Source organism: Brienomyrus brachyistius, chromosome 3 (genome assembly GCF_023856365.1).
Source record: "Brienomyrus brachyistius isolate T26 chromosome 3, BBRACH_0.4, whole genome shotgun sequence".
Lineage (NCBI taxonomy): Eukaryota > Metazoa > Chordata > Actinopteri > Osteoglossiformes > Mormyridae > Brienomyrus > Brienomyrus brachyistius.
In genome coordinates this window covers 23,526,003-23,550,782 of record NC_064535.1, presented here as the reverse complement: position 1 = coordinate 23,550,782, position 24,780 = coordinate 23,526,003, and the positions used below count along the sequence as shown (strand labels likewise).

Sequence of the window (24,780 nt, the reverse complement as noted above, 5' to 3'; positions counted from 1 at the left end):
CAAAGCAGCAGCTTTTAAATGTCTGCTTTACCATAATCCTGCCTGGTGGGATGGCTGGACTTACGGCGACGGGTAAACAGAGGAACTGCACCCCCTCATCTCAATCACTGAGCCTGAAGCAAGCAAAGTTGATTATAAGCAGAGAATCCTTCCACTATGCATGTGGGAAGCTGCAGATGGATTACAGCTCACCTGCCACGCGTGTGAATCCGTGTGTGTGTGTGTGTGTGTGTGTGTGTGTGTGTGTGTGTGTGTGTGTTGGAGTTGTGGGGGAAGGAAGCTGATTGCCTCCACCACTTAACCTTAGGATTCTCCTGCAGCTGAACATTATACGAATTGGGGGATAGATGGGGGGGGGGGGGGGGGGGTTGTTTGCACCTGCATCACAGAGTTCCCAGGGTGCACCTGTCCACCCCTCCCGAAAATGCTAGGGAGCTCAGGCATGAAATGCATCTAAGTGTTTGTTTCCAGCAGATTTCACCCCCTCCCCCCCACTCCGCCCCACCCCCCACCACACACACCTTCCCAGCCATGCCTTGACATTTTGCTCAATCTCCTGAGATCAGGGGGGTGAGATGAGGGTGACCGGTAGCTTGCCAGTAAACATGTAACGCGGCTCGACGTGGAGGAGGCACAGCGAGGTAAGGGGAGGGGGGTCAGATGGAGGGAGATAAGAGGGCAAAGGCCACCTGTCTGCGGAGGGGGGGGCAGGCAGGAGCGTCATTGTCACGCACGTCACACGCCCTTAGTGTCATGGAGTCCACGTGTCAGCAATGTACGTTGCACCATCACTGGGGTAACAAAGATGTTCCCAGTGAGACTCATGCAGCCAATAACTTAATTAAAGACAGACGACAAAAAGGAGACGGATGCTTTTGGCAAGCAGGTCATTCCACAGCAATAAGAGAACTAAGGAAACTAATATTTCAAACTGAATTAAACAGTAAAGTGCCTGTTATTTATAGGCCCCCCGGAACCTCCTCGGCCAACGAGACCCCAGTAACGAGGATCTGTGTGCAAACGTCTAACGGAGGGCGGCTCATTCTTCTGTCTGGACAGCGGGAGACCTTGGCAATTACAGTTCTGTGGTGAGGGACACGTCAGGAAGGTGTGTGCGTCCGGTGTGATATGGCCTGATGATCTCAGCTCTCTAGGAACAACGGCTGGGCTCTACGTTTCCCCCCCACCCCCCCTCCCGCCGCACGCACGGTGAGGGCATAAGAACGCGGACGGCCGGGATTCGGCAGCGCGGCATGTAGCTGCGCGGCCTGAGCGATGCATCTTGCTGACTGACGCTAATTAAATCTCCCAGCGGCCTCCTAAACACCTGACAAATAGAATAAACGTTGCGGGCAGCGAGCAACACATGTGCCAACCGGAGACACAGTCCTGACTGCGCCTTAAAAGCAAAAAAACACTGAAATAAACAAATAAATGACACTTAATCATGCAATCCGATCTACTACAATAATAATAATAATAATAATAATAATAATAATATCATAACAGCAACCAACAAACAACCCTGATTACTGCTGGGCTGCTCTGTGGATGGCTTGATTGTACAGTTGGCTTTATTATAGTCGTCTTGATTATAAGTGCCAGGTCACCCCTCCATGTGAAAATAAAATTGTATGTCACACCTCCGCGTTCCAGACCACATCCGCCCTACTGTTGCGATCTGTCACTCCCACCGCTAATCGTTCCAATGGCGACGTCAACAGAAACACGAAACGGCGTCCCAGGTACTTTCCGGACTCACGCTCAGCCGTTACTGGAGTTTCACGAGACTGGCTCTGAATATTAAACATGTAAGTGAAACATCAAAATTCCAGACGCGACTGTCGGCACGGCGCCGAGCCTCGGTAGACGGGGTGAGCCACTTCATTCCCATGTAGCTGCCCCTGGAAGCCTGCCCCCCCACCCCAAAACAGCCAGCGCCTGCTCCCACATCGCTCATTGCGGGATCTCCTGTGGCAACGGCGTCGGGTTAATTGCAGTCACTTTTATACTTCCCGGTGACTCGCCCAGGTAACGAGAGGCGTTGGAACGAGGAAAGCCCCCTAACCCCCCCCCCCCCCCCGATACCCCCAAACAAACGGGCTGGGAGATAACACATGCAAGAAGAGACACAGAACGCACACGGTGATAAATAAAAGCCAACAGGAAAGAACGTGACAGTGTGATGTACCAACCATTCAACCTCATTTGCAGAACATGCTCCTGTCACAAGTAACCCCCCCCCCATTCCTGAGCACTTGAAACAGCACCAGTAGCTGGCAATGGGCAGCACAGAAATTTCACACAATAGAGGGGGGTAGGAGGCAATTGTAATGCAACCTGCTTTTAAAAATCTCAGCCAACCGATTAATCCTGATCTGGATAAGAATCCATAATAATCCCGTAATAACTGAGTCCACTCAGTCGGCACGGCGACCGAGATTAGAGTGGCCCCCAATCGTGGCTTCCTTGCCCACGTACGCCAATCTTACTGTTTAGTGGGCGGCCCGTGGGCACAGCGAATGCTAAGGTAACACAGGAAGCACCATGCTTCCAGCAAGAAGAGCTGAAGAACATCAAATAAATGTGACTTCAACAAATATCAGAGGAGTTCCAGTAGAGTTCTTTTATGATGCATGAAAAATATGAGAATATCACAGAAATAATAAAATACTAATAATAATAATGTGACAATAACGATTGACCAGCTCCCCTCAATTTGTGAATCATTTTAAATGCTTCAATTAAAACACATTTTTAAAATCTCTAATAAAATAAAAGCCAATTGTTAAAATAAAAAATATATTCGCAGTATAAAAATGATACATTGTATATGAGATGGAAGACATGACATTTAAGGGCTCTATATGGCCGGATGTGCAGGGATCTTGACTCCTGGAGCACGTGCCAATCAGGGTGCCTGCCATGCAGGAAGACACCCCCGGCTGCTGCTGTTTAATTACAGCTGCGGGCTGTGCTGGCGTGACGCGCTCACACGTCTGTGCCCTAACGAGTGACAGCACCCAAAGCTCATTTCATCATCCAGCCCTCTCTCTGCTGCCCGTCAAATGACGTCATGTTGGAGTGGCCAATGGGGACTGCCACGTCTCTACATAAAGACACACAAACCTAACCCTAACCCTGCCCCCCTCTCCAAGGTCCGGCCATATAAACCAGTAACGGTAAATGAATTTATAGTTTCAGATGAGTTTCTGGAATTTCTGACTACGAAAATTATTGCATTTATTACAAACTGTTACTACAATGACAATAATAAATAGTAAGATGATGGTAATACAGACTGCTTGGCAAAACTCACAGTGCTAGCAGGGGTCACAGCCATAAGCCCCGGAATCCTACAAGACAGTCGCCTTTACCAACTGCTATCACAGTCCCTGTGTCTGAGTGAGAGATGCTGTACTGTGGCTGCTGAGAGGCAGCGGCTGTACAAGGCAACCCCCCCCCCACCTCCCCTTCTCACCAACTGGGGTGTGTGGCCCCAGGGCTCCGAATGGGGGGGCCGAGGAGGGGGGTTGTCCTGCAGGCTTCATTCTGCCACACCGTCCGCCTCCCTGCCAGGGTTTGGCTGCCTCCAGCAGCAAGCAGATTTGCACTTATGTAGGCATGTGCATAACACACACACACACGCACACACGCACACACACAGTGCCCCAAACCGCAGTCTGGCATGACAAAGCCCCCATACAGCACAGCTCTATCACACTCATCTCTCAACCTGCCAACTTTAACCTGTATTTTTCTCATTTTAAAAGGGGATGAAATGAAAAGAAAACAAAACTACCTTTTAACTAAAATGAACACAACATTTAATAGATTAGGCCATGAGAAACAATTAATCTAATACATTTGTAAAATAAAATCACTCTATTATTTCAAACTGATAAAATCAAGCTTTGAAAAATAACTAAATTATTTTAATTCAGAAATTGCAATAATCAACCCCCTTGTAGCACATGTAGATGTCAGCCTCATTATAATCTTTAATTACCTCACATGTAAGTCTTCTTTGGTCAAAGGTTTGCCTGCCAGCACATGAGGCTCATGTTTCGGCGCCCTCTTGTGGACAGCATGGTATTGCAGTCACCAGCACGCGGCCCAGCCGTCTGCCGTGCAACTCGCTTAAGGCCTTGTAGCTGCCCCGCACACACACACACACACACACACACACACACACACACACACACACACACACACAACCAGCAACACACAAAGCCATCTGCAGCAATGGCATGCTGACTCCAAGGAGACCCCCACAATGGCAAGCCCACCCCGCAATGCCCTGCGGTTCCCACGGAGACACTGAGAACTCGCTAAGCGGCACGGCCGGCACCGGCCAACCAGCCCAACACAAACAAGTAAAAAAAATAAATAAATAAAAAATGAAAAAACAGACAAACGAGAGAGCCAGTCATTCAAACAAAAAAAATAAGCAGTAGCTCTTCTACAGTGGAGCATTTAAGGGATAAGGGGAGAGAATAAAGAAGAGAGAGACCGAGCCCCTCGTTAGCCGCCGCCGCCGCCACTCCGCTAGCCGGCGACGCGGGAAAACACAACTTACCTGCTGTTGTTGCAGATGCAGCAGTTCGACTGTGCTTATGTCGCCGGCCGCGTCGGCACTTGATCTGCCATCCCTGCCGCTGGCGTCTAATTGGCTGCTCAATCCATTCTGATTCACGGCGCTTATCGCCTCCGTCGCCGACTCCTGCATCATGACTCGGAAACCTGCAAGTGATTAAGGGGCATCAATTAATACGCCTGTTATTTTGTTTACAACCCCCCCCCCCCCACTGGGTTATGAGGATGCCGTCCTTTCTCTGCAAATTAAAAGGGCTGTGGGGGGGGGGGGGGATGAGGGAGACCCACGTAGGGTACAATATATATATGCTTGCTGAAAAAATGTCAGACTTTAAGGTGAATTCTGAACTTGGTTCAAGAAAAACAAATGTGAGAAATATTCTGGCAGGAGAAATGTAATATTTTTCAAGACCTTTTTTTATTTTAAAACGCTTAAACAAAAAAAAAAAAAATATATATATTATATATATATATATATATATATATATATATATATATATATATATATATATACATATACACACACATATACATATACACACACACACACACACACACACATATATATAGGCAGATAGTTATACACATTTACAAATACAAAGGAATTAATCCCCGGCCGATGCTGCAGCACGTGTGATACCAGTAAGGGACAGGCAGCCCTTAAAGTACACTCTGGCCAAACCAGTGGCCGTTCTGCAGCATGTGTGATACCAGTAAGGGACAGGCAGCCCTTAAAGTACAGTCTGGCCAAACCAGTGGCCGTTCTGCAGCGCGCCTCAGAACAGGCCAGTTTAATGACGCACAGCTAATCATGCAACATGTAAATTCTGCAAGTGTGCCACAAATCATATCTCCTGGTACGACATGGTTTAACAGGACGCTTCCCATTCTTTCTTGTGGCTAAATAAAATCTGCCTGAATAGGCTTTAAAAAATAAAAAAAATAAATGAAATAAATAAAACAAGCAGCCGGCCGTGAACTGGCTATTTCTTTTTAATAAAACCAGAGATATTTATATTTGTGACATTTAGCACGCTAAACACTGCCCTTCCCGGGATGTAATTAAGCTACATCACGAGCTGCAATCAAACCGCTCGGCTGCAGATGACTTAAACCTCTATTGTAACTTGGGCAAATAAACGAAAGACAGAAAATTAATTTTACTGGCACATGTTAGATATGAAAGCCGAAAATAAAAATCTATCAAGAATATCACTAATGACTGTGCTAAAAACAGCATAAATTATGCATATCACCTCCTCTACTGTAATAAATGTTTTATCATTTCCTCGGCACGTAGACGCACTGTACTTACCCCCCCCCCCAGTCCATGATGGAAGCCCTTACGGTTCCTTCTTATTCACTGTCCTAAAACAGGCTGTTTGAATCTGCTTTGCTCAGAGCTCCGTTTATCTGTTAAATGTTTATGTGCCGGACACCCACCTATCGTGTTGGCAAAAGGGAACTAATATTTAAGCTTTTTGCACCCCCCCACAAACATAGGCACTTCCGCTCCGCTATTATAAGGCCAAAGACGTCAATTTTGTCACATTCGGGATCAGTAATTCATTTCAAGTACTGAACCGGAGTCACTCTCTCTGCTCCGAATGGAAAATAATCACAATCAGGGGGCCTCTCTGCACAACAAAGGGGGGGGGGGGGGGCAATGCCATTTTAATATGCACATGCAAAGCATGTCTGAGGTCCCGGTGGCCGACGGGTGCTCCTCAGAGGGAGGGGTAGGGGGATCCCAGATGGGGGGGTCAACAGCCGGCGGTAAACAGCCGGCCGCTGCGCTCGGTGCTCACGAGAGGACGTGTCTTTTTTAAACGTCGACCGGTGGGGGGGGCGCATGAAGAGGGGATGTGACAGCCAATGAGGATCTGGGCAGAAGAGAAAAAGCCGCCGCGTTGCCCTAATAAGTATTCAAATGAGGCATAAATTTTACATGCACGATGTTTGAAATATTCAGAGAACGAGGCTCTGATTGCCCTTACTTACTAGTTATATGAGAATTCTAATGGAGCCTTCACAACAATGAGCGCGTCTAAGACGTATGTGGAGAAGGACGCCTTTTATTCACAGGTAAATTCAATGAATAATATTTTTCAAACCCAGTTAAAATTGCAAATTAGGACTTGAGGCCATTTAACCGCCCCCCCCCCCCCCCAAAACTGTACACCCCACCCCCCCTCCCAAAAACCTTTGCAAGAAACTGAGAAATACCACCCCATTTAATTACCAGCATGGCTCAAATTTACAATATTGTACAGTAAGTTACACAAAAGAAATTGCACTAAAGGACCAGACCTGCCGTTAAATCACACTGCAGTTACAACACCAACCCTGCTCACCACAGACGGGACACAGGCAGCGCAGAATTGGACAATTTTAAATAAGCGGCTGTATTCCCAGACACACGCCAGACCTAAGTACCCTTTCAAGCTGAACCGAACAGCACAGCTGTATACTGAGAAATCCAGCTGCACTTTAACCTTAACACCAAGAGTGACCCCTCTTAATAAAATCACTACAGGCGCTGTTCAGGAGGAATCGGTCAGAGAGACTCCTGACTGTGCCTGAGAAGGGTGGATGCACGTTGGGACGCTGAGCTCAGCTCCTGGGGCTGACAGCCGGCAGACCTGCCCCCATTCCAGCAGCTGAGATCCAGGCCGTCGCAGTGCAGTTGCCCCCTTGTTACACCCGAAACTGCCACTGCATCCTGACTGAGCCTTGGATGGTGTGACCTGTCACTCAGCTGAAAGCGGAGGGTCACTTGAGCTGGCGGCGTTTCCTCACAAGGAGGCGCCGTTACCCGAGCGCGTGGGCCACCAGCTACTCCGGGGCCTTTCCAGCGAGACTGAATGAAGAGCCTGCCGCATGCCGGGTGCCTGACACGATTTAAATTGCTATAATCCAGCGCTAAACACACCCGGCCATTCAGCCCATCTCGTGCAGCCTTTAATCTTCAAATAAAACGCGGCCGGACCGTTTATCGCGTAAATTAGCAACGGCTGCCTGTTGTCGCCTTTGCCGTGCCTCTTCGAAGGGGTGTGGGTGGCGGGGGGGGGGGGGGAATTCTTCAGGTTTCCATTTGAGAGAAATGCACCACACTTAGACAGTCGGGAAGTTGTTGAAATATGCGAGGTCCTGAGATGGATGCATGTCGATTTATGGGATTCGGGGAATATGCAGGCGTGTGTTTGACTCAAGAAGTAACTCAACAGGCTTGAGTACCGGACTTACCCTTCCATTGTCTTTTATGGTGTGAAACACTCTTTTCATTCTTACGTTTTATATGTTCATTATCACCATCAGGGGGGACATCTTGCTCGCTTTCCCATTGAGGGATCTGACAGACTGCAGCTAAGTTTCAGGTTCCGGGGTCGTTTCGGGCCGGGAAGGGGGGTTAATTTGTCAACACGTGATGGTCACCCGCAGACTGACAGGCGCTGTGTGCGAGATCGGTGTCATCAGGCTCCAGATTACCGTCACAGGGAATTAAGCTCCTTCTCGTATCCCTCAGCTGTGACCACGATCACCGCCAAGGAAACACACTCGTGTATTTTAGCGAGTACTAAACTTTAAGGCCAAAATTAAATGACGGGGCAAAAAAAGCAACACAGACATATCAGGGAGATGGATGTAGCAGATTTCAGACGGGGCAATCTCTCTGAAAAGGAATCTGTTTCAGGTCAGAAACGCTGAAACCTTAAGACAGACGTGACACAGAAGCCATGGTGCAAACCCAGAAGGACTCAGTCGGACGGCATTCAGGGAAAACACCATGCGTCCACTTCCAAACAGATGAATGAAGGCTACTCTTTGAAGCAGAAGCCGAGAAGAAAAAAAGTTACGCCAACATAAACTCTCATCAATATTTAAGCAGCAGCAGGGGGAAAAAAAAAAATCCCCCCCCACCCAAAAAAAATAATAATTTGAGAACAACACACCGGAAAATCTGCGATGCACAAATTATATTAATTACCAGCTGAGAGCGCAGGTTGTTGAAATGGCGTATTGTTTGAAAAATTATAATTACATTTTACACTCTGCTTGGCTCCTCACTTGATCTAGCACGTTTAAGCTAAGATAGGAGTAGCGTTGAAATAATCACAATTTCTGTGCTCCAGTGAAATTAATTCATCACTGACGTGGGTTACGGTGCATACAAAATAAAGAAGTGGCACGAGCAGAGCGCGCAAATCTTTAACACGTTAGATTGCCTAATACATCAAAATGCCAGGGGGGAGGAAGGCTGTGCGGCTGCAGACGCTCGGCCAACTCGAACGCGAGAGCGCCGTCACCGGGCGGCAGGGGCGATGGTGGGACACACGCGCACTATGCTCGCTCACGCACCGCACACCCCCTCCGTCTTTATCAGGACCCCTGTCCTTTGAACTGCCCTCCACGGCGACGAGGGCGGGTTTACGCCGATGTCGGCGCTCACGTACCCCGGAATACGAGGCGGGACGTTACGGTGTGTGTCCGGAACAGGGCTTGGTCACCTGCAAAGCGCTGCTTTACACGGAACACTCGCAGAGAATAAATAACGGGAGTCCAGCACGACCTCTTTAAAACCGCAGGCTTCCTCCCAGTCCTGATGCCAAAGCGTAAAAAAAGCCCATTAATAACACTTTCTCGGCCTGTCTATAATGCTATAATGCTGAAAGCTCTTCTTTAGATAGGGGTATTATGAAGTTATTCTTGAGAACAAGATTGCATTAAGAAAAAATAAATAGTAAATTATGTCAACAACAATTACAGGTTTCCAAGAAAAATTCAGAAATTTCTCAAGCACAATAATCCGCATGTGAAAAATGTTTTTTTTTTTTTTTTTTATTTCAGATAAAATGAACCCTTGGTAATAAAGCAGGATCTCATAGGTGTTTTTTCAGTCGGAGCTATTTACAAGCTCATCCTCACCCAGATAATAGTTTGTTGGAGGTTGAAGTATCTCCTTCATAAACATGCTCATACCTTTGTAGACAAGATCCTCTCAGCAAAATGATATGCTTCAGAAAAAGTGGGTACATTTATTATCCTAGATCAAAGTATAAAAATATTTTAACATGTCTGACCCCAATTAATAAAAGTCAAGTCTAAATAATTTCATTTTCCCATACAGGCTAATTATGCAAATGTTGATATGAGAGGAAGATCAATAAAAAAACCATTAATACGAATTAATGTGGATTTAAAATGCAGACAGGGAAAAACATCCATTTCAGCATATGAAACTGGCGGAGCATTACAATCACAGGTGCTGGGCAGCTTAGGGAAATAGTCTTATATTATCTCAACGTGCCGTGATCATCAGTAGCTAAATAAAGAAGAAAGTAGCGCATTGTTTTCCCCATGTTCTGGGGCGGGGAGGGTAGGAAATAAATCAAGGGGGAGTGCCACGTGTCACATCTGAAGGAGCGAGGCCCTGTAAGTGTCTTCTCCCTTTTACCCTTTTCCATATAATTAAAATTTTGGACATCGAGCACTTCATTGAGGAAGTGATACAGTAATGGGCGAGGAGTTGCCCGCGACTCCTCAGCCAGCGAGATCCTCAGCCTTTGTGCGCATTTTAATTAATTTCTTTAATTTATTCAACCCACCTAATCTGTAGTAATTGACCTATAAAAAGGCAGAGTGTCTGGTCTCCGTCATCCCTACCGTGAGGGATGCTTAAAGCACCGTCTCTCCCAGAGAGTTTTATTTTTACCTCCCCTCTCCTAATCCCGCGCTCTCCGACTGTCACCCGTCGGACGTGGGCTCAGTTTTACGTTTCATTGTTCGTCGTAATTATGGGCTGTGACGCACTCCCCCCTCCCCCCCCCCACCCCTCCTCGGTCTTATAGATTAAAAGCGCCTCGAAGATGGACTAACCTCGACGCTAACGAGGGGTGGGCATGGGTTCTGGTGAGAAGGTGAGTGGACGGAAGTTAATGACAGAGCAGACACGGACCGGGGCGGTCAGGGGCCCCGGCGGATCAGCACGGAGGCATAGCTCACGCAGACGTTTCCAGTTCTTTCTGGCTGATTAGGGTCATTATGTTGGAAAGCTGATTTATGTCGCCATTTCTCCTTGCCGGTCCTGCATCGATAGATCTTAATGAATTGGTAAATAAGGGTGAAGATCACACTTGACAACACGGTAACATTTCTCATTCATACCAGACAAGATTGATGTAGCCAATTAGGCCGCAACAGTAGAAACCGGTCTGAAGAAAAATAATCTTTCCAGAAGAAAATTACCCGAGTCTAACCCTCTACAAAATAGATAATGGGCAGTCTTTAACATGTTTTAGTCGCAGACCAACCATTCAGTGAGGGGGGTCTGAAATCTCGTTTAAAAAGGGGGTGGGGGGGAGGGTGCTTTTCCTTCCCTGTGAGGGAATTTATACAGAATTTATGTTTATCCATTGTGAACACACAACTTTCCCACCAAAACGCTGCGACTCCATTCAACAGTCCTGCCTCAGCTTCTTAAAAATAATAATAATAATAATCCTGCAATAACTGTGTAAGATGCACTATTAATTTTTTTCATTGCTACAATTTTTGAAATAGATTTCACAAAAGTCATTCACATTTTTAGTAGCCGGCGTCAAATGATTGAACTACTGTCACAAAATGATAATAATAATAATAATAATAATAATAATAATAAAATTTAGCTTAAAAAACAGACGAGTGCAGACCAATATCGCAGGGCTGGCTGGAACAGCCAAAGGATGAGAGATGAAAGCTTAGTGATAGTTTAGCCGCCTGATTCCGCTCGCTAGAAGCATATGCTAATGAGAGACTGCTGCTCAACTGCATCATTTATGTCGATAATAGTGGCATCATCATTACAGGACTTAAATTAAATTACATCATAATTAGCATATCAAAGTGATTGGTTAAACTTGAAAACAAATACCCAGTCCCGCTAATGAACAGTGTTAATTGGCTCATGCGTTCTAAATAAAACATCTAGGTAAATATGTGGTCTAGCAACAATTTTTTTCCACCCTTCTTATTTTCAAGGGGAGATTGAAAAAAAAAATTAAAAAAAGCAAAACTACAAGCTCAAAACAAAATATGCCGTGGGGATTAGTAAGATAAAAATTTAAAATATGTAGCATTTAATTTCAGAACACTAAAGCATAAGGCGGACTCTAGAGGACAATGCAAATTATCTGCCTTCAGAAGAGAGTTGGGCCAACTCTCAATATCAACTAATCACAAAGCTCATTATGCATCGCGGTATTAAATTATGAAGAAGCAGCACAGCACATTCCAACACAAATCCCTATGAAATGTTAATATTATACCCACAATAGCAGCATACCGCACTATACCAGCCTTCATGAATAATAAAGTAAACAAATTATCCACCCACCTTTGATAATGATTATTAGCATTTCACCGTGTGTAATTTTACTGACCTCTCCTATTCAAACGGGGACATGCTCTATAAAGTTTGGATAACTGCAAAATCAAAATAACTCCATCAAAGACGGACTCGCTGCTGTAAAACTCATATCTGCGACTCATTAACACTTTACAGTTATAACCTTATAAAAAACTGTATTTATAAGAGCCGCACTGTAAAGTAAAATGGGAACATATTGCCGTTACTTGCAGTTTACTTTTACGGGATTTTTACATTAACATACCCTAAAGAGCCCTGCGTAGCATGTCAAAAATGTGATACAATTTACAAAAAAAAAAAAAAAACTAAAAAGCCAAAAATAAACAGCAAGTCAAGTGCCTTTGCACCTGCGTGATGTGCCCTGCGACTTATCATTCAGAGCAATTAAACCAATTGGCAAATGAATCCCTATGAGCACCCCTCCCCACACCCACGTGCGGCAGAATGCACGAGCGGCCGGCAATTAGAAAGTGACATTAATGTGTCGCGCGGATGAAAATGGATGGATTTTTTTTTTTTTATTACCTGACGCTGAGGAGTGTCAGACTGGCCAGAGGAAGTGCGAGCCGGTGTATGCGGGCGCCTGCCTGCGCGTGTCACTGCCCAGGGCTCTGATATCTGTGTCACCAAGCTGACTGTGTTTATAGAGCCCCGCATCATAAACAAGCCCGCGGCCCCGCGCGGCCCGTCCGTGCATACTTAAATCACCGCGCCCATTAAAAATGTCTCTCCTGACAATTATTCTATCATTTTCGCCTGTCATCGGGCAATTACCAGCGCCCCGGGACTGGCCCAATAGCAGCCCTGAGAGTCTGAGGCTGCTTTCACAGAGAGGCTGAAAAGTGCAGAAAATGGAAATTTATAGTCCAGACAGTGCTGCCTTTCTCCGAACCCACCAGAAATAATTACACTCTCGTTCCCGTCCGCTGAAATATAACGCAATTATTTGAAAACACTACTTATCATTTAATTCACATTTTATTGCCAGAAATACATTACAATTATCCCTCTGTCTCTGATCTAAAAATGACCTTCAGATTTGATTTGGGATTTTTTTTTTCTTTTCTTTCCCTTCTCTCCTCACCGTGCCTGTGTGAGCGGTGAGGGTGTGTGCGCGGGCGGGCGGGCGCGAGCCGGCGAGCGAGCGTGCGAGCGCGCGTGTGTGTGTGTGCGCGTGCGGGCGGACGGGCTCTGTGCATACATAGCGCCGGACTTCCTGACAGCGCGGGGGCTCCGCAGGCTCCGGGTGTCGGCACAAGCGGTCGCCTCCACCGGCTGTCCCTCCGCCATCCCATAATAGACTTCTGCGCCAGCTTGCACCGCTCACACACCTGGAAGCCTATTCAAGACCCCTGCTTTTTTAAAATTAAAAAAGCTCACCCCCGGCTTCCGCCTGCCACCGAGGGGAACTCGCATCGCACGGCACGGCAGGACCGGCTGCTGGGTGCCGAGGACGCAGACTTCCACCCTGTCTCCCCAGAGAAAGGTATTTCTGCCTGCTTTATTCTTCCACTACGAATCGGCCGCTTTCTTTCCTCCGTCCGTTTAAGTCCGAATCACATTAGCCGCGCCTCTCGCAGCGAGTCCCGGCCTCAGAAACGCACTCTACGAACGACTGGGGGGCTTTCCTCAAAACAAGAAATCAAACGTGCCTAACCTGTACATCAAAAGGTCGCGTTCACGCCACGGCACACGCACACACATACAGACAGACACGGGGGCCAAAACATGCTCATCCAGCCCCAGAATTAAAGGAAAAAAATAACCTACCTTTTAAACAATGAGAAGGAAAAAACACAATCCCCTATTAATCGGGCATCTGAAGATATTCTTAGAAGCCTTAATGTGCTTCTGGAAAAAAACAACAACGGCCGTTTAAATTGGAAAAAAGATGGAAAAAGTCGGGATCTTGTTAAATGTTAAAGCTTTTATCACGAAACTACGTATTGCGGTGTTTATTATCTACTGCAGGCACACTTTCTGCTGCACTCGTCCCAGACTGATGACATCTTCTGCTGGTAATTAAAACAAATCAAGCGGCCCCCTGATTGTTTTGGTGCCCAAGGACAATCACACACAGACGGGAGAGAGAGAGAGAGAAAAAAGTGAGCGTTTAATCGGCAGGGTTCGTCTCTGGGGCTGCGGCGCGAGGGGCGAGGGGGCTTGAGCGCGAGGCGGCCGTGCGCGCCTGCCATTATCATCCCAAAGTGAAGAGCTCCGACCTGCTCGGGAAGACAGCGCGCGAGTTCCTCAGCCCCTCTCTGGCGGCTACGGCTCCACGATAAATACGCCTGACGCCTGCCGTGCCGGGCGAAGTCGGCAACGACGCACTACGCGCTGGGAGAAACAGTAAATGCCAGGTAATCCAGAAAAAAAGTATTCGGAAGAAGGGGAAAAGGAAAAAAAGAGGTAAACCAGGCAAACAGCCCGAGATTCTGATAAAACAAATGCAAAAAAAGCCCCTTCGATGTACTTGAAAACCACACCACACTGACAATTTGTCTTAACAGATGTTAATCAAGCGCCCCCCCCACCCCCACCACTTCTGAACGCTATATTCAATCAATTACTAACCTTAATGAGAAACACAGGACTCCAGTCACTGTGCTGGCAAGCGCAGAGTGTGATGGATGAAGGTGTGCAGCGCACTGTAAACAACGCACTCCCGCAACAAGACGGCACCCTTTAGCTAATGCTGTTTGTCAATCCCTCGTCAATTTTTTTTTTCCTCCCCCGACCCCCCTGTACCCCCCCGCCCCCCCCTCCACCACCACTTCAGCCCGCCACAGATGTTTTTCTTAGCTGCTTCACAAAACAGGAACCGACTAGCTGAGAAGAAAGGCCGTCTCCCCCAGGAAAGGAGTACAAAGCCAGGTCTGTACACAGCAGATGCAGGCGACGGTCCATCTGCTACCAGCTCACAGCACCACATGGAGCTGGAAGATTTAACGCCGCGCCTGGCCGGCCTGCGTCTCTGTCGACATCGGCGGAGTGGAGGGAGGGAGCTCCCGAACTTCAAAGGGGTATGGACAGTGGGGACGGCCCCGGCAAGACGACTCATGGCCGGGGGGGAGGTGGGCACTGACACAGCCATGTAGACATGTCCTCATTCACAAATAATAACCACACTACACATGTTAACCACATACCAAAGACCTAAACAAGCCGCACACAGACTCTCACACACTTAAGTGTGGTGGCTATGAAACTTTCAGCTACTCTGAATTACTCCCCAAGACAGCAGATCTGTTTTCGAAACCGTATGGCAGCACGGTGAAATGAGCTCTGAGTGACACGTTATCTTGCTAATTCCGCCAGAGTCGGAGTATCATCATTACCAGGCCGTTCCTGACCTGAGGCCAGGGGTGCCGCTGCTGCTTCAAGTCTGACCTCCCGTCTCCCCTTCCCCCCTCTGGTTGTAGGTAACAGTCAGACACTCAACTTAGTGTTTCTGCTCGGGCTTAAGCGAGAGTCTGGGAACAAGGTGTCCGACTCCACCGACTGTAGGGTAAGCGCATCCCGATTTTCCACACCTCATCTCCATGCCCCTGCATTTAAGGAGCATCTTCACCAAATGTTCACTAATGGGCGGCGTTTTGGTTCACCTGACTCGTCAACCGCAAGAAGACTGCAAACCCAATTCCTGATTGATGGTGCCCAACTATATATTGATCAACGCCCGGACACATCCAGCCAATAACGGATGACGGCGACAGATCGATGGAGCAGTATGAACCACGCAACGTTTCCATGCGCTAAACATTTTGTCATTGTAAAATCCACAGCTGTAAATATTTATTACAGTCCGGGAACATCAAGAGTCAACAAGACCAGCGTCCTTGACTGCTGCTAACGTCGCACACTTTCATAACATTAAGGAACGGGCGGGGACCGCACTCTCCGTTAACGACCGAGGGTGAAAAGACAAAACAGGCATAATAGAGGTGAAAGCAGAGCATGGGCAGGCAGCAGTGAGGGGCACACTCGTCCATCCCTTCTGCTAATTTCTCTACCTCTATTTTCCTGCAGGGCTCTGGACAGCCAATGTCAATGAGGTCAGACAATACCACCAGAGCCTTTTTGTCAAGGCAAAAAAAAAAAAAAAAGTAAAAAGGAGTAGGGTGGGTGGGGTTTGGGAAGGGGGGGGGGCATGAGGGGACTTAGCTTTCTGTCTGAGAGCCAGTATAATCTCCATAGCAACCTTGTAATTGTTAGTTTTCAATTAGAGCAGATAGAATGGGAACAGCAACCCCCGCCCGCCCAGAACCTGGCCCAGACCTGGCCCAGGTTGAGCGGATGATATCCGGGGTCCGTCCAACGCTTTCCCACTTCCATGCAGGCGGCCAGTTAGTCATTATTGCCCTGGCCCGCCGGCCGCATCAGAGCAGTGGTGGCAGCCATTGTTAAACGCAGGTTAACCTTTGCTCCCCTCCACAATAAATCACCGCCATTATATTCTTTCCCCAGACCTGAAAAAATGCAGAAATGTGTGCGGGTGCATGCGTGTGTGTTGGGGGGGGGGGGGGGGGGGGCGGCGTTTCACGCTGATGTCCTACTTAAGCCTATCCGTCGGGTGAGGGGGCAGGATGAAAGGGGCTGTTTATAATGCAGAGCTGGGAATCTAAGGAAGACTGAAAGTTTTATTAGTTTAGCAAGTGTGGGACCCGCATGCCGCGGACGGCCGATTCTGCTCCTGGATGCCGCAGTCCTTTTCTGTCAAACTCGCCCTCAATAAACTAACCCTAAAAGAGCATGTCTTTGCAAGTCTCATTTCAAGCCTGGACACATTTCAACTGCTTACACAGCAACAGAGATGGATGCGGATGGAACATAAAAAATACAGGAGTGTAATTGACTCATAAACCCGGAAACTAACAAACAATCCATAATGCCAGAAATACGGTGCATGAAGAAATATCATGATGCATCCGAAACCTTTTTTTTTTCATCGCACAAATCATAATATTAATATGACCAAAACGAGCAATTAAAGTATACTGATTACATGACAAGCTAATTATCATTTTATAAATGCTACTTTATTAGTATCCATGGTAACTTACTTGAAAATCCCTATTAAGAGCTTACAATTAGGTCCTAGCGTTTGCTTACATATTTTAAGGGGAGAGGATCAAATGGGGCTGGAGTGGAGCTCGACGTTCGCGGAGGCGAGCGAACGAGCGAACAAACACGCCTCCAGCTGGGTGAGCCCTCGCTCTCTCAGGCTGGCCCAATTCAGGCGGACGAATGGACCGGATAACGAGCCGCCCGTTTTGTCCGCCACCTTAACTGCCGAAGCATACAGCTTAAAGAGCAGGAAAATGCCAACACACCTGCTACTGTAATCACGATGCATCGAGACAGAGCCATAAAAAAGAGGCAAAAAAGCAAAACAGGTGAGGGAATAAGCCGTTTTAGCTAATTCAGCCGTTTAACTATTGACAAATTTGTATATATGCCAAACATGCGGATGAGTTAATTCACGTTAAAGCCATAAAAAAAAAAATGTTTCTCTTTATCCTGATCAGGACAGAGACACTCAACTCCCGACCTTGAGCTGCAAATTGGGAGCTCAGAGACCGACAATTTGATATCAGTACATCATGAGCTTGCCATGTGCTCGGTTTGTTAAACTCAAAGTAAAATATGGAACGAGTACACTCAGATGCTCTAAGAGTCACGCACTGGACACATAAGCACATAGACTACGCAGTGTCCAGCTGTGCTGTATCATACACTACAGTTAAAGAGACCTTTACGTAAGAGGATTAAACCACGCAGTGATCTCTGCTCCGTACTCAAATCCACTCCCCTATACATCTATTAAATGTTAACCTTTTAAACTCGCAGGCTTTTCTGTGAAATTTCTGCCTGCTTTGGGGACACCTTGAATAAAGCTTAACATCTTCCCACCCAGAGATAATCTTTGATTCATGTGTGTGTGTGTGTGTGTGTGTGTGTGTGTGTGTGTGTGTGTGTGTGTGTGTAAATAAATAAAAAGAAAAAATATCTGTTTATTTTGATTCTCCAATGCAATGAAAAACTTAAGGCCAACTAATAAAATCCCACATCGGTTTATCCCGAATGTTCTCCAAACTATCTAAACCTTTCCGAAAAGCTCTTCAAATTGTGCATTCTACCTCACCATAAGAAGTCATTTTCAAAGATGTATATAATCATAACCCTCAAATACATATGTACGGAAAGGGCTTTATGCATTTTGTATAGTATTTAACATTAATGCACTGCTATGACTTTCATTATCTCCTCTTACGACACATTTCTCTCGCATTTGTGAATATATTTACTTATGTGCTAAATGAAATTCACATATCTGTCCTTATGGGTTTTTTTTCCTCAAGACCATAAATAAAACCAAAACGGCGGTTTGTTTCTGCTCTGCTTTCATTTGCCCTCTTTTGCAAAACGCATTAGGAGGCATGTTCTGTTTTATGCAGTTTGTGGCTAGGGTCAGCCTATCCGCATCACCGACGGCTTAACCGAAACCCACACAGGCCTATAAAAACGCAAATCAAAGGGTTTTTTTATATTGTCGTTTGGATCTTAATTACGGCAAAAGAATGACATTAAATCACAGACATTAAATCAGCACTGGTGACAAGAATAAACTTAATCACAAATATTGTGTTTATAATCCATATAATTGAAGTAATTAATCCGTACATGAAAGGGAGTTAATGTCTGACCATCTTCAGCGTAGGTGCTGGGAAGCGACACCGAATCCTTTGTTATGCCAAGAAAAAAATGATAAGTATGTAAATAATAAAAGACAATACTTAAGATCGGCATAGTAAAACTGAGAACATTAAAGCATCTGGTTTTCACCGCGAAAGTTTGAGGGTATTAAGCCAACAATAAACAAACTGGGTGAGCACCACAGAGTGTTGGAGAACAGAAGGTTTATGCAAAAGGTCTTCAGCTCAATGACACCTGCTCATTAAAAGCCGTCCGAAAAGAGCAAGAGGAGCCATGGGGGGGGGGGGGGGAGACTTCAGCCGATAGGGAAGGGGGAAAAAAAAATAAATAAGAGGAGGAAAAGGAAACGCGAGCAAGGAGTGAGGCAGATCACTCCGGCCTGGCACTTCAAAACGGCCCGGCGAAAGGAGACGGACACTTCAGGTTAAATGAGCTCTTGTGTTCCCCCTTTAAACGTGCACGTCTTCAAAACTGCATTTGAATTAGGGCCATTTGATGAAATCAAAAGACTTTGCTGTGAGTAAATTTAAACAAGCAAGGGCACCTCGCAGCAGTCTTCCCATTATGGAGCAGATTGTAGTAAGATGAAAGTGTGCTGCATGGTTAACATAAAAAAAAAAACTGTTCTCCTTCACAGTGTGCATTTTCATCCTGCAAAATAAAGAGGGCCTATTTAACGGGGGGACCTGCAGGGAGGGAGGGAGGGGAGACTCCGGTATCAAACACAACCCCCCCACTCGTGGTACCATCCGCGACTTTCCAGGATCCGTTAACAGGTTGCCAGATAGCATCAAACAGCATGGCTTTCTAACTGCATGGACGCTCTTCTGGCATTTTCCAACCCCCCCCTCCCAACCTCTCTCCCATGTCTGCATTCCGTGGGATGCTGTCCAATACCTTGAGACGTGGCCACCTGCCTTTGGTACACCTAGTCTACAGCCTGCCAGTGGCACAGCTATCTTGGACCCCGCCAGCAATAAAAATGAAACGCCGCCCAGCAACTACAGACACCAGCCACAGGTGTCACTATGGCGACACATCAACGACAGCCCATTTTACAGGCAAGACACCCCAGCACCCCCAATATCGCTACTGGGTCCTCGACTCCTACATCAGTCCAATTTCCAGGCTTGAGATACAGCAGCTCAGTCGAGTGAAATCGTCACAGCTCCCTCTCTCAGGTACTTTGCAATTCACTGGTACATTTAGGAGAATCCAATTAATTTCATACAGCAAATACAGTTGCGTTGCAGCTGTGAACGCCAGCCTGATTTAATCTGTTTGTACACTAAAGGCATCATGTTACATTATCCTTTGAGACACTGGGGAAACCGTGCTCATTTTTGTGGATTCGTAATTATCACTATACGGCAAATCGATTCATAAAAAAGCTAAACAAAGGCAGAGTGAATTCCTGGGACATTATATCCGTGATGTGTGGGCTCTTTTTCGGAAACCAATGCAAAACAAGCCCGATTTATTCATACTGCACATAAAAAAAAGAAGCACTTCAAGTGAGGTTTTCAGGGTCCAAAATGTATCCCATAATGCCACATTCACCAGAGCAAAATGATAGGGAGAGGGAGACGCGTTTCCATTCATTAAAACGTGAGTGCGGCAAATTGCACCAAATTGAGTCCTTTCCAAGGCTGCCCGGTGGGAAGGAAATGTAAGTTTTAGCTCCAATGGTCCCGCATGCAAAGTTACTCAAAGAGGACATTTACATTCAACAGAAAAAAACTCTCGGTGCTACACGCCTCCCCAACCCCACGCCCTTTCGTATAGAAAATGTGTTTTCCAAATGAAAATCAACTTTGGCTAGCAAGTTTGATGCAGTTAAACCCAGGAATGCAAGATCAAATAAAGGGTTCTGCAGAGGTTGACAAGAGAAATGAAATCACTTGCATGAGAAGATATTCGGGTAATAAAATTACTGTTTTTTACATCTTCTTAAATGGCACATTTTCCTGCGGAGTGATAAAGCTCTTACTGCCTTCCCTTAAATCGTGCTTCCTTTCACGGATTCGGTCTCCAAATGGCAATCTTTTCTAGGTGTAAAGGATGCTTAGTCATATTCCCCGAATCCTTCACCCCGCAATTTGCCGGCAAGGAGGAGCACTTTCAAACAGCAGAATTTGCGCAAAACTTTCCGACAACTTTTACCGGAGCTGCAACGTTGCCGAGTGAACGGAATTAAAAAAATGAGAAGGCTGCACAGCCATCAATCCTGTGCTCATTTAACATGACACCGACGTCTCCGCATCTTCCCCATTCAGCCGCTAAGCTGGAAAGCGACGCACGGCCACGGTGATGTGATCAGGCACTGCTTTTTATGCTTTTTCAACATTTTATGCATACACCATAGAGGGTGCCCCCAGGTCTAAAACAGCACAGCACCATAAAAAGACTTTCACTAGGGGAATTAGGGCGGGTTTTCATGCTTGGAACCTGCCTGGACATGACCCACCCAACCCCCATAACTGGGGCATCCACAAAACGGCCCAGTTTCCAGGTCTGTCTGCAGAGAGCAGAATGACGCAGCACGTGATCACCCAGGCTAATTGAGTCTAACGATTTGCCTGATTACCCAATCAAGGGTTCGGGCTCAGTCAGTAGGGACCCTCGCCCCCCGTCGCTGGGGCAGTGGACCACAGCTTTCCCTGCTGGCTGCACAGAGGTGCAGGTGGTCCAGACGGAGAAGCCGTCCGCTGTGGACACTGCAAGAACAATTTTGGGGATTCTGCTCTGATGTCACACATAACCCTTGGCCCCTCTACAGGACCTCCCCAATAACCTGAAGTTTTATACCCGTGTACATTGTAAGTTTAACCCTCTAAGTTGATCATACACCACAACATAGCTGCACACTTGCTCTTACTTAATATCAATCATGGAGATACACCAGTCCCTATGCGTCAAGTTTACAATTGATAAATGGATGGAATAATGGTTGAAAAACATTCAAGCTGGGTCCACTGGGACCAAACAGCATCCTTAACAAAGCCAGCTACCTCTTCATCATCGTAATTTCCAAGCTTAACCCTTCCAGGGCAGCGGCATCGTAAAGTACCAGAGTAGCTAAGAAGTACAGGCAATAGAAAATTAAGTGGGAGAAGCAGTCGTTCAGAATAATAGAGGTTACTTATTTAGCCGAAGCACATCGCAGAAAATCTGGGCACTGGTGAAATAGAGGAATATATTATAATTTTGTTTTTTTTTCTGCCATTATTAAAATTGCAATAAAAAGCCTTTGGAAGTGAAATAAACCACTTATCAGTGTGCCTCGTTTTTTACCTTAAAAGCAGTCTGGCTATGCAATTTGAGTTGCAAAAAAAATGAAAAGACGCAGCCTATCGTGACGCTAAAAACATTACTGGATGTTCGTGATGGGAGACACAAATGGACCGCTTTCCAACACTGAAAATAGCAACGCAGTACATTCTGGGGTGAATCATTGCATTTAATTGTTTATTCAACATCACAAAGAGAAAGGTAATAAAAAAAAAAAAACTGCACTCATTCGAGGACAACCCTAAAATGCCATTTCAAATGCAAATAAATCAAGACTGTCATGGCTGAAAGCTTTTTATAAGTCCAATTTCTCAAAATAAATAAATAAATCAATAAATACATACAGATAGCCAGATAACCGCCATACTGCATTCTGATAGGGTCCCCTCAATACTACACAAATAGATAAAGTTGTCATATTTATAGAAAAAAGTTTTATTTTGTTGTTATTTTAGACAATAAGAAGCTGAATAAAGACATCTACTTTGTTAAAGGCGCTAATTTTACCAGTGTGTTTTTTTTTTTGTCTTTAAGTGAGAATTTTAAAGGTTCAATGAAGGCACTTCATTCATTTGCATCAATTTACAGGAAAGCGTCAGTATGTCCACCTCCAAGTGAGATGTGGGCCTGCAGCCCGTGGAGCTCCGCGCAAAGGTGTGTAATTAAGAATTCTCCCTCACAGGGCATCGAGGCGCCTTTGTGTGTGCAGGGGACAGGAGGATTATTACAAACTGACGAACACTTCGAAATCGGTCAAACGGCAGAATCACTTCAAATCGAATCGACGAAGGAAGAGCTGGGATTCACCCTGTTACGCCACCATTTTATTTCCACGGAAACGGAAACAATGTTGACAATTGACACAGTGACAGCGTGTTTATTTTCTGTATGTGACGGCATACAAGAATGATGTGACATTTGGACAACTGGGTCTTTAATATCCATTTTCCAAGCAGAATCTGACAGCTTCTATACAGCAGCCCTTGCTAAACATCTGAAAGTGGAATGGGAGTTCATACGAAGGAGAGACAAAGCGGGCTTCGGGAAATGTCTGAATCTGGGCTCTAATTCCATACGGCACTACAAATTAAGAGTGATGGAGAAGGAGGTGAAGAGAAACCGTCATCCATGCTCAACTTCAACACAACTACATTTCTAAAGATTGCCTAAGAGGCCACTCATTTACCAAAATAACTTGGTTATCGACAGTGTTTTTACCGATGGCGACATAGAATCTTATAAAACCCAGGAGTTAAACCGTGGTGCTTCACGAAGGCTTTCACCAGGACGTTGGTTAGACGGCAGGACACTAGGTCATGGTCCACATGGATGGCCATTGCCTGCATTTACAGCCTCTTAGATGCGTTTACTGTGTTGAGTATTACTGACGTCGGTCTGCCTTTCTAGGTCTGAGCATAATGAACATCTTGACGTATACCCCACTAAGTTAGATTTTTTTTGTGCTCAGTTTTTTAAAAAGGTTAACTTTCAGTTAACCAGTTAACTGTTACTTTCAGGCATTTGTGAGGGATCTTGTAAGCATGGGACATCTGAAGCCAAAGGACCTTCTCACTTGTCCTTCCAAAACTTTTGCAGGCTGAGCTTCAAACACACAGCAGAACCGTTAGGTAACCGTCGGCGGCCACGTAACAGGAGGCAAACGTTCACCTTCCGTCCTGTCTCAAGAAAGCCATGAAACCGCGAGAGCTTCCTCAGACTACGGACCACCACGCATAATGACAACAACAAGTGTCTCCTTGGTTGAGACAAGAGCCCTCTGTGCATATACAATCATTTTTCATTAAAAGGCATAGCCTCTTTGCTAAGCGACTCAACTTCAAAAAGGACCAAAATGTACACAGGCAACCCAAAACAACCTTGATTCTAGCTTTGTTTATTTCAAATTTAAACGTCACTTTTCAAAACACTGAGTGCCTAAACACTTTTGTTAGCCATTAGCATCAAAAGGCACTTCAACTTTCGGGGCGACTCGTAGCTACAGTGTGTTTTGACAAACCAAATACGAGGCCAGAAGGAGCCATCCAGTTAAAACTATCTAGCTTAATCATTACTGAACTAAGGACCTCACCACTTCACCATCTGTTCAGCAAGTGAGTACCTGATATGCAACTGCACTAGCATTGTCATAGAGCTTCATCCATCACATGAGGAAATATACACATTTAAACGTTTCCACTTCTCATGTTTAAGAAGAATATTAACATTGGTGTGGTGGGTTACAGGTCATGGCAACCCAATCCAAACCCACTACGCTGTAAATATTGGCACTGTCTCCACCCCATGTTCTGCCTTGATGTCCACACAGGAACCACACCAAAAATGATCGCCATGGTTGCCTTCAAATGCCTAAAAAACATCCAGAGAGACCATAAGATCCAGGTTCTTTGCAGTTTGTCAAATATTACACGCCTGTCCATACAATTTATAATGTTTCAAAGCATGACACTGGGGGTCCGAAGGTATGGGTAAAGCTTTGAATCTCATTGGCTCGTCAGCAGTGATTTTTGGAGAAGGCAGCCTATCAAGTTCCTCTTAAATAAAGGAGATGGTTGTGGAGAACATTGTAGATGATCTGACTTGAACAGGTCTGGAAAAAGAAATGTAACATTCTGCTTACCTGGGGGCTAATTACCGACGAACCTGCCCACTCTCCACACACACACACACACACACACACACACACACACACCATACTAATGCTCCTCAGCTCTGTCTCTTTGGGTCATGGGATCAGGATCGCTAGATCC

The 24,780-nt window shown here is 45.9% G+C and overlaps 1 protein-coding gene and 1 long non-coding RNA gene across 16 annotated transcripts in view; one reads left to right on the top strand and one right to left on the bottom strand.

Moving 5' to 3' along the window:
* Positions 1-24,780, bottom strand: part of LOC125738201 (forkhead box protein P2-like) — a 117,307-nt gene that overhangs the window by 58,060 nt on the left and 34,467 nt on the right. For 9 of the 10 annotated variants that reach the window (XM_049006900.1, XM_049006902.1, XM_049006903.1 and 6 more), the window contains one exon: positions 4,580-4,743. In XM_049006900.1, the coding sequence (XP_048862857.1) occupies positions 4,580-4,743 (164 nt within the window). Of the gene's footprint in view, positions 1-4,579; positions 4,744-13,774; positions 13,894-24,780 lie in introns of those variants that run through there. The other variant, XM_049006907.1, reaches the window with a different exon arrangement.
* Positions 13,169-16,119, top strand: LOC125738205 (uncharacterized). 6 transcript variants are annotated; one of them, XR_007396759.1, is made up of 4 exons: positions 13,169-13,490; positions 13,976-14,413; positions 14,784-15,027; positions 15,427-16,119. It is a non-coding gene; the product is annotated as an uncharacterized LOC125738205 (long non-coding RNA). The 6 variants fall into 6 exon arrangements; XR_007396756.1 differs by lacking the exon at positions 13,976-14,413 and having other exon boundaries at positions 14,784-15,078; XR_007396755.1 differs by lacking the exon at positions 13,976-14,413 and having other exon boundaries at positions 13,170-13,490.